Source organism: Chinchilla lanigera, unplaced genomic scaffold, assembly GCF_000276665.1.
Source record: "Chinchilla lanigera isolate Chin_1 unplaced genomic scaffold, ChiLan1.0 scaffold00096, whole genome shotgun sequence".
Classification (NCBI taxonomy): domain Eukaryota; kingdom Metazoa; phylum Chordata; class Mammalia; order Rodentia; family Chinchillidae; genus Chinchilla; species Chinchilla lanigera.
Window position 1 is genome coordinate 4297103 of NW_004955497.1, and position 10774 is coordinate 4307876.

The following is a 10774-nucleotide window of genomic DNA, read 5'->3' on the forward strand; positions in this document are numbered from 1 at the left end:
CGCCGCCAGCACCGCCGCCCCGTTGGGCACGCCTGTGCCCAGGGCACCTTCCCACGCGTCTTCCTTGGCGGCCTCGGACGCCTCTCGGTTCTGGATCCCTTGAAGGATGGAGGACTTGAGTTTTTTGAAAGACCCCATTTTGCGGAAGGAGGCCAGGGCGTTCCACGTGGAGGAGCTCCCCACAAGCACCACGGAGCGCGGCCTCTCGCCGTCTGCGCCCGCCCGCTTGCGGCTCACGGAGAAGAGGCGCACGAGCTTGGAGGGGCTGAGCCGGGCCTCCGGGGCCTCAGGGTCGCTTCTGTACCCTCCGTTCCGGCAGGCCGCAGATGTCACCATCTTGGGGTCCTTCAGGTCGGAGCCCGAACAGGGTGCTGCAATAGCCGGCCCATGGCCATTCTGGGTTGTGGTCATGTTCTGGGAGCCCAGGGCAGCGTGGCTCAGACCTGCGTGGACATGTGTGTCCGCAGGCCCCCACTGCAGAGCGTCGTCATCCAGGCCACCAGCCCAGCTGCCATCTCTGCTCCGCTCATCGGGCTCCAAGGTGGCCGCTGCCTGCAGCAGAAAACAAAGCGGACATTTAGCCGTTTGCCCACAGAAGAACCTCCCCAATCCGGGGCTAATTGTTTTGCTTAACAATTGCCAGTATTAAAAAAAGAGAAAAAGAAAGGCAAAGGTAAGTCCGATGATAGGGCTGATCACATTAAGAACCACTTTTTAACTAACAGTTTCCATCAATTCATTTCATAATACATTGAAGGGAAGAAGGCAAATACATAGCCCTAAAAAAAAAGAAGTTATGGGTTCTGCATCAGTATGATGGTGAATCCTTGAACTTGTTGAAACCTGTGGAGGTAAGTTGTGGAAAACTACTGGAAGGAAAATGCCATTATTCAAGACTGTTTCTTTTCTGTGAACTATACACTGGAAGGAATCTTACCAAGTACCAGAAAAACCCATAACTGTCTCAACTGAGGCACGCTGAAACGCCAGCCTGTGTTCAGTACAACACAGCCAGTAAGCAAGAGGGAGCTTGGTTTACATGGGAACAGGTGCGTGTGGTGCAGAGATGGAGACGGGAAGGAGCTGTCCTTTGCTTCCCATCCAGGAGAGCTGTAAAGTACCAACAAACAGGAATGAAAGAGCTACGCCTTGCTATGGTCACGGGCAGGAGGGCCACACCAAGGAAGTTCGGTGACAGGCTTTGTGAAGAAAACAGCTAGCAGGAGCTTTTTCAATGTATTGTAACAGGCCAGAGGATGGAGCGAAGTGAAGACAGCTTTGGAGTATTAGAAGTTCAGACCCAAGAATTCAAATTAAGCCAATCACACATCTTGCGCTTCTCATATGCACAGAAAATGACAAGCATGTGACCAAGCCCTTCCCTCCAGTACACTTCTGTGTTCATGCCTTCTTCCCCCAGACCTGTGTCCATTCCCTTCTGCCCTTGCAATGTGTGTCTCTGCCTTCCTCCCTCAGACCTGTATTTATGCCTGGCCCCCACCTCTGTCCGTGCCCTTGCACATATGTATCCATACCTTCCTGTACCCCATGTACCTGTGTCCATGTTCTTTCCCCCTAATTGAAAATGCTGCTACCTTTCAACCCATCAGGTCAAGATCTGCTCAGCCCTCATGAGCTAGTTTAAATGTCAGTCTTTCTACTCTCAATAAATGATTGATGACTAAATGAATAGTATTTGATTAGTGCTTGCTATGTGTCTGGGTCGTACACTAAAGTCTTTAAAAAACATCATGCTCCTGAGTACTCCTGGAAGCATGAGGTCAACAGAATGATTTTCACATTATGGACAGTTGGGTAGGTTAGGTCATTGTCTGGGGGGTCATGCAGCTGCCCCTCTAAAGCCTATGTTGTTCCCCACTGCATTAAACTAATGAGCAGAGGGACTGAAACACAGCTGGGATCTGTAGGCAAAGCACCTGACTCAAATTCCAGCACCTCATTACCCTAACATCAAATCCCAGCAGTCCTTAGATTGTTGTCAAGGCCATTTCCTCCAAGACAACTGAAGGGCAGTAGAAGAGGAGGAGGAAGTTGTGGAAAGACCAGGTTAGATCTCCATTTAGCTTATCCCTTCTCATGAGCAGAATTTGACCTTGGGTAAAAAGAACTGTATCTCATATGCTCCTACAGTGGACCTGCTTGATACATTCTTGTGTTTATTGGCCCCTGGGTCATCCCTAGAGTCAAGGATAAAAGGGTGAAGGGTTGACTCCATCTGGGACTGACCCAAGAAGCTACACTGACTTAGATTGTCAAGCAATCCATCAATTACAAGATTGATGGGCTACTGCATGCCTTCTAGTTTAATGTTCTAATGGGGAATTTAGGGGGCCTGTGGGTTGCATGCGAATGAGTCACTTACGTAGTCTTGATTCATCACACAGAGTAGATGAATTCTGTAACCAGTTTCAAAATAAGCCTAACACTGAATTATCACCTGTCTGCCTTTTCTGACTCAGGGAGGTACTGTGGTTCCAGGGTCTCAGAGTTTCAAAATGAACTAGAAGCTTAATCAAATATTCAAATCCAGTGTATAGGAACTACTGATTGAATATGAAGTAGTACTAGTCTTATGACTTGCACTGGAAACAAGGTAAGAAGACATGGTCCTGCCTTATAACTCAGCTGGGCAATTATTGGCATTACCACCAGAGGGCACTAGGAAAACTTATAACCAACAAAGACACCTGTTAAACTGGCCCTTAGGGCTCAAGATGTGCTGGCAAGCATGTTTGTTAGGTAGTTTGAGTATGACCCATAGATGACCTAGAGCTAAACCTAAATTTTACATTTGGTACTGTCACATGATTTTCAGGAAATCATTTCAGTAATCTTCAGTGTCATCTCTAAAATAAGGTATTAACATTTATGTCCCTATCAACCAACTAGTCAATCCATGAGTCTCTGTTGTGTGCAAGATTGGTACAGGCCTCATAATGAACTCAACACAGTGATAAGAAACTGACACGGGCAAAGGAACAGAGTAGTCAGGAACATAAGTTATAATTGGCAAGCGTAGGTTAGGGTAACCAGCTGTCCAGCTGAACCAGAAATGAGCGTTCTAGGACCTGGGAACTTTCAGGGTTAAAGCTGGAAAAATCCTTAACAAACTAAAATGACTGCTCACTAGAAGGATGGCCCAGTGTAATAAAGTAGTAGAAATTAAGGGGGAAATGGCCTTAGGAAAAAAAGTTAGAAAAACTACTAATCAATACCAAATCATTTTATGAGGTCAATGGTAAGCATCAGCTTCTCTGGAAATTCCTTCCTGAAACCCCCTAGAATGAATAAGATGCCTTATTCTGTGCTTCTACACAGCTTCAGGCATCTCATCAAACTGATATTACCCAAGCATGTAATAATACTAGTTTTATATGGCTGCTCTCAGAACAAAACTGCACAAAAACTGTGATTATTCATCTCCATGTGAGATTCTGTCAAGTTATCCTGCCTGTGTCAGGTTTTTTTTTTCTTCCATTTTTTTGTTTTTTGAGACAGGGTCTTGTATGTAGTTCAGTCTGGCCTTGAACTCAGTATGTAGTCTAGGCTGGCTTCAAACTCATGGTGATCCTCCTGCCTTAGCCTCCCAAGTGCTAATTACAGCTGTGTGCCATTTCCCCCGGTTCTGCCTATACCCAGTTGCGTCTATAGATGTACAGCTATACTAAGGTAACAAGTCATTACATACTACTATTTTTTTTCCAGAATGAAGATGCTTCAATTTTTATAACACTAATAAGTATTTATTTAAAACTTTTAAGTTTAAATAAAGATTCAGATTCTGTAAAATATATCCAGAAAGCTTCAGTTTTTAATAGGGGCAACATGCTTTTTAAAAAAGCTAGTGACTTGCCATTTTGCTCAGGAGCTGAACAATGTGATTGTTGTGTATTGCTCAGAATGAAACTGAAGATCAGGGGGAAAAAAAAAAAAAAAGCTTTTCCTGGAATTTCTGAGTAACATACCAAGTTGCATTATTTAGAACTAATACTTTGACCTCTATTAACTAACAAGGGCTGCAATTCAATTAGTGGTTTTATAGAAAGCCTTACAAATCGTGGGAGCTTCGCCAGAGATGCTTATGAACAGAACTACAAGAATTTTGGATGGGAATATTGTGAACTCCAGTTGTCTACAGCTGCATTCTGGGTTATCTGAACTTTAGGATACTGTAGAATGTTTCTTCCCAGTAATGAAGTTTTTCTTAAAAAAACTATAAACAGAAAATTTAAGTTAAATCCTAAACTTTTAAATTCAGGAACATTTACCCAGCTTATGTATAAGCAAGACAATTTCTATAGTGTGTTGATACAAACTATGGAAAATGTGATACTGAAAGAAAATGACATCTGAAATCCTAAATAAAGGAGTGAAAGCATGGACCTCTATATTACAGCACTAGAACAGATGACCACAGGAACATCTAACCTCTATTTGTCTCTATCTGGGAAACTAGTGAGACTAATCTACTACTACCCTGATCCCCCAAGTTTTACTTCCTGTGTTTTTCAGTTAGGCTTAGACAAATATGGTTCAAAAATATTAAATGGAATATTCCAGAAGTAAACAATTCATAGGTTTTACATGTTGTTCTTGGAAGTACAATGAAATCCCATGCTATCTTTCTCTGCCCTACACAGGATGTCAATCGTCCCTTATCCAGTGTGTCCATGCTGTATATGCTACCTGCCCAGTAGTTACTTAGTATCGGTCTTGGTTATCAGATCAGTGTCATGGTATTACAATGCTGGTGTGTTCAAGTAACCCTTATTTTATTCCATAAAAGCCGTGATGTTGGCAATTCAGACACATCAAAGGAAAGCTGTAAAGTGCTCTCTTTACAGAAAAAGGTGAAAGTTTACAATATGTAGGCATAGAAATAAACCACTGTCTATTTAGGGTTTAGCACTATTTGAGGTTTCACTCTACCAGGGCCTTAGAAAACCTCTTCTGGGGATAAGGTGGGATGATCTTTCACAGTTATTAGTGAAAGCACAGTGATGAAGTTCCAACCCCAGCACTGCCACCTACTGGCACTTCCCTGAGGATCTCTGTGGTCACTTAAGTCTTAAGACTGTCCATCCCAGTTCTCTGTGCAATGCGAGACCACCACTGCCTTATCATAGGTCTGTGGAAGCTTTGCCTGGCCTCCTGCCATGGCCTCCTGATTGCTCTCCTATCTTATGCTGGGGCTCACTTTCAACCATTCTTCTGCTGCCAGTGTCCTTTCCAACGTGTAAACAGGCATATCACTGAATCCAGTGCCACTGGCTGCCTTTGAACCTCAGAGAGAAGTGGGACTCCCTCAGCCTATACTGGACACTTTCACTTTAGCTGTGCTGTATCATTCACCATGGTCCCTTTTCATACTACTGTGTCTCTATTTGCTTCTTTGCTCTTGGGTTCTCTCTTCAGCCATTGTTTTCTCTCTAGCCCCTCAATTCTCAGGCTGCCCTGACAAATGGCTTCAGGCCAAGCTTCATCAGTGGGAATCAGGAACAGGAAATGATATGAGGGCGAGAGCAAGGGAAGGCCAGGCCAGGCAGCTACTCCTTTCTCCCTGTATATATGTATCATTTCACTTAACCATAGTTTATGACATTTCTATAGGAAAATTCACCCAAAGTCCTAATTCTAGAGATGAAGTAATTTTCTGCACACTCCAGCACTAAGACTAGACTCTCTCCCTCCTGCTCAGCCCCATATACACACTACAATGAGGGGAAGGAGCAAACTGCTCTCTCACCCCTGGACCTGATAGCCTCAGTGTAACTTCTGCATGAAGATGGTGGAGGCTGCTAAATTAAATGTTTATAAATTACAAGTGTATATAAAAACATAAATGTGAATAACAGTGGATAAGATTAAATAATCACCTCTAAGGGAAAGGTGTTGATTTCATACAAGTGTATGACTGTCTTGGCTTACCTTATCTGGGTTACTGGGCTAAACTGCATTCCTGTGGGGAAAATGGTATTTTCTCAACAGGGATAGGTGTTGACTTGCCAATCCTATGGGGTGATGAGATGGAGCAAATGAGGATTTGCAAAGGCAGGCTTCAGACAGAAGAAAAAAATATACTTTCTATCTCTGAATTTGGAGGTCAGGCAGGTATAGCATGAGATGCAGTCAATCTCTGTGTCCGCACTGGCCATTATCCCCAGTGCTTAGGTAATTTGCAGCTTCTCACCTCTACCTTTGGAGCTCAAAGAACCTGGGAAGACTGCCAACAGTAGCTCTAAAGGTGGCTTTGTCTTGACTTCCTACAGCTCATCCCCTGTCTTCTTCCTGCCTGGTGGTAAATAAGACTGCAGTAGCAACCACTGAAGTTCACAGCCAGGACTACCTACCTAATAGCTGCAGCTAGTGCCAAGACTGATGTCACCTTGGAGACTGTGCCTCCCCCACATTCCCTATCCAGAGCAGTGAAAGTTTTCCAGATGGGTGGCCCTAATCTTGAAGGTCACTGGAGCAAAACAATGTCTGCTTGCTGGAGGCAGACTGGCCAGAATCTGGGGGTGTGCAGTCAACACAGACACCCCCTCGGAGGGACAGCAAGGCTTCTACATGCAGTGTTTAACCCAGTGTACTAAAAACGTGTGTGTGTGTGTGTGTGTGTGTGTGTGTGTGTGTGTTATTGAGGACTGAAGTCAGGCCTCGCACATGCTAGGTGACCAATGTTGCCCCACTGAGCTACCCTTGCAGCCCCTAACAACTGCGTATAAAGCATATATTTGTGCTGTATCATCCCTGCATTCTTTTCAGCTGGACTTTTTGCTTTTGTTCTTTGCATTCAGTATGTTTCTAGGCAAAGAAGAGGCCAACTCCTAGCTCAGTTTCCAACCAGGAGCCAATGAGGTCATAATTTAGGGGATGTCACAACAACTCATTTGCCATCATGAAAGACCCAAGTCCACAAAAGGCGCAGGCCCAGCTTTGCTCAATCAGGCATCTCCAATTCTCAAATCAGTTTTACACATTAAAGCAGCTGCTGAGGTGCTTTCTACTGCCTCAGCTGTCTTCCTCTAATTGAAGTGACAGTTGGGTATTGTTTCCCTGTGCGCCCTTCATGTCTCCTAGCACAGACATCCTCACTTAGAAACCATTTGACAACACTAAGGATGACACCACCAATGGACAAAGCCAGTGGTGGCCAGCTGCTGCTCCTGGGCAGCTTACATCTCTCTGCCTGCTGGACGTGTGGCCTGCTTGGCAGGAGCAGAGTTGTGGCCACTTTGTTAGAGGTGGAGCTTCTTATCACCAGCCCATCCTTGGGGACACAGTGCTCAGGTATAAGGAAAGCTTCTGACGGTTCCTCGGGAAACCACATTCTCATACTTTCTCCAGAATCAGAAGAGCGAATGGACCCCAACTACAAAGAAAACCTGCCAAGGGGGGAATGGACTGAAATCCTGGGAAGAAAAGTATCACACAGACCTTCCCTGCCAGCACCCATTCCTCTCAGTGGCTGGGAGCTTTACCATTCTTTATCCCACAAAGATTTCTGGGCAGAAGTCTCCATTGGTCACCTGAGCAGCTAGCTCCCAGATCAATGGCTGAGTGGTTCAGGGTACCTGGTAGGAGAATAGACATAGCTCCTGGTGCTGGATGTGCAAAGGCCCTCTGGAATAAGATCAGTGATACCAGTTATTTGCTGCCAGATTGAACAACTCCAAAACTCACTGTGAAACAACTGCCACTGGATTAAGAGGTAAGGCCTCTGAGAGGTGATTAGGCCACAAGACTCCATCCTCAAAAATGGGTTAATGTCATTATTGTATCAATTCTGTAACCTCTTGCTCTCCCTCTCCCTTGCCATGTGACATCCTCCACCAAGCAGCACAGCAGGAAGACCCTCTCTGATCCCTCAATCTCAGACTCCCCAGGCTCCAGAAGCATGAGGTGGATAAACCTCTAATGTTTACAATACCCAGCCTGGGATGTTCTGTTATAGAAGCAGAAAACAGACTAAGACATGGATACAGTCACCAGTGGAGACAGCTGTGATCTGCTCTGTCATCTGGAGCCTACTGGTGGGGCAGCGAGTGGGAGAGACCAGCTGCTGGACAGCCTCATCCCTCAGAACCTCACCACCTCCAAACACACCATGAGGTGTGCTTTCCGTGCCTTCCAGGATCACGTCCGGTTTCCTTCCCGACTGCTTGTTATTGTTAATCTGGGGACCTCGCCCAGCCCTCTAACACTCAGCCTGTTAAGGGACACATGGCCAGCACTGTGGCCACATGGTTCTGTCTTCCTTTGACACGATGGGCCACCTCTCACAAGCTCAGAAGTTCCTGCTGCGTAGGTACGAGACAGGGCAGGGGCTGGTACTGACCCAGGTGGACCCTGGCAGCAATCCCAGTGACAGAGCCCTTTTACACAGAGTTCAGTGATGTTGTGAATATGTTAGATGCTTGGCAATCCTGAATGGAAAACAAATACAAATGCTCCTAGACTCAGAATGAGGTTATGGCCCATTAAACCCATTGTAAGTTGGTGATAGTGTGAGCAGAGAAGGCGTGGAAGCCACCTAACTTGCCGACCCTCACAGCTCAGGAGCACAGTATCCTGGGAAGGGTCGGTGGTGAACCCCGCCTGCGAGCTGTGGTTGCTGCTGCCGTATGACAAGAGGCTCACACCACACATCACCAGCCCAGAGCAGGATCCAATTTCAAAACTCCAAGTATGGTTTTTACTAAACACTTAACACACTTTTGCACCATGATAAAGTCGAAAAATAAAAAGTGGGAGACTGTCTGTATTATATTGAGGTTTTTTTTGTGAAAAATTCAAAACCAGCTTAGGTTAGGCATCAAAAAACTAAAAAACAAAAACCAAAAAATAGCAATAAAGCCTGAAATATGCTTTAAATATGGAAGTCTCCAGGCCATGAGGAAAGCAATGCATTTGCTCCTGGGAGGGCAGATGTCAAGTAGCAGGTGATGACCAAACGAAGCCAGGGCAGCGCCCATGTCGGTGAGGCCAGGGCACAGGCAGAGGCAGTGCTGTGGGTGAAGGAGGTGGCATTGTCCAAGGCTCACAATTTCTGGTTTGGCTTCACTGCCTTTGACTTAGCACTGCTTTGTCACCTGGGCTAGTGACATCACACCCTAGAATGCAGATTTCTCAGTGGATCCCAAAATTCCTCTCAGCATATTTGATGAGGTTGTTAGGAGAAGCAAACGCATTAGAAAAACAATGTGTTTTTTTTTGCTGCTAAGCAGCCTATGGTTAACAGAAATTCTCTTTGACGAGAATAACTCACATAACTGTGCAGGGTATGTACAATTAGTGTAATAAATAATACACTTATTATTTTACATACTAAATGCTAACCTATTTATATTTTGCTAAATCAAAAGAGGATGTTCTCATTGCAATATTATTCTTCTCAAGATGTGACATCTTTCTGGTTAAGTGTAAAGTTGATAGCTATAGGTCATTCATTAACTATAAAGGGGAGTCTAAATCAAGCCGGGGATGGTGGGAGAAGGATCTCAAGTTTGAGCCCAAACCCGAGCAACTTAGCAATTTAATAAGACTTGACTCAAAATAACAATTTAAAAAATTAAAGAAGAATCCTGGATTGTAGTTTAGTGCAAAGACCCTGGGATTAATCCTCAGTACCACTACCTCTCTCACACACACAAAATTCTAGATCAACAACGAAGTATTCTGTTGGAAAGTCAGTATATCTGGTGTGGACAGGTAATAATGAGGTGACCTTTTGCAGGTGGGAAGGGGATCTAGGGATGAGAGGGGAAGAAGGCAAGGGTACAGGGAACTATAAGGGTCTACAACTCCCCATGATGAATGTGTTCATTACGTGCTGCAAACATGTACTATTAAAAAAAAAAAAGAAAGTCAATGTATCTGGTCTTGGGCAAAAGGAATACATCCCAAGAGGCCCATAGCAGTGCAGATGTACCCACACGGACAAACCCCTACCTTAAGGTTTATCACTTTGTGATTCATAATTGGAAACACCCCCTCCCCACAGTCATCCAGTTCAAACATCATGGCCAGGTAGAAATGATGTGTAGCTAGGTACAAGAAGGGACCAGTAAAGGAAAATCAGAATGTGGGTGTGAAAGTACACAACTACTTTTTCTAAAAGATACCTGGGAAACCAGCCAAGGGTGGTGGTGCCTATAATTCCAGCACTTGGAAGGCTGAGGCAGGAGCATCACTGAGTTTGAAGTTAGCCTGGGCCACATACGGAATTCAAAGCCAGCCCTAATTAAATAAAGAGACCATATCTCAAAACAAAAGCAAAAACAAAACAAAGAGAAAAAAATATACCTGAGAAACCAAGTATATATAAAATGTCATTATTTAATTTTAAAGTTGACTCTAATTTTCTTGATGAAAATGGATAATAGATGCCTTAAGACTCTTTCAGCTTTGATGGTGAGGTCTAAGTAAGGGTTTTCATTGTTTGCAGTGCTGGAGATCAAACCAAAAACTTCAAGCATGCTAGGCAAGTGTTCTACCACCGAGCCACATCCCAAGCCTGTCTGACTATGAGATATTAGTATCAGACATCTCAAAAGTTTGATCTAAATGTCTACTGCTCAGACTTTCAAACATATTTTCCTATACGATGCTCATATCATCTCCAGAATCCAACCTAATTCATAGTGTAAATGGACTATATTACTAATGGTAATAGGATTATTACATCTTTAATAGTTGTTTGTTAGTGAGATAATGAACTAACTAAATCACAATTATAAGAAAAGATGAACAT

The 10774-nt window shown here is 44.2% G+C and overlaps 1 protein-coding gene across 1 annotated transcript in view; it reads right to left on the reverse strand.

Annotated features, from left to right (window-relative positions):
- The window catches only part of Spata13 (spermatogenesis associated 13), a gene marked incomplete in the record, with an annotated part of 82962 nt that extends 72729 nt beyond the window's left edge, over positions 1-10233 (reverse strand). The window contains 2 exon segments of the mRNA XM_013505480.1: positions 1-552; positions 10146-10233. Coding sequence (XP_013360934.1) covers positions 1-552; positions 10146-10211 — 618 coding nt within the window.
- Positions 10234-10774: the final 541 nt, after the last annotated feature.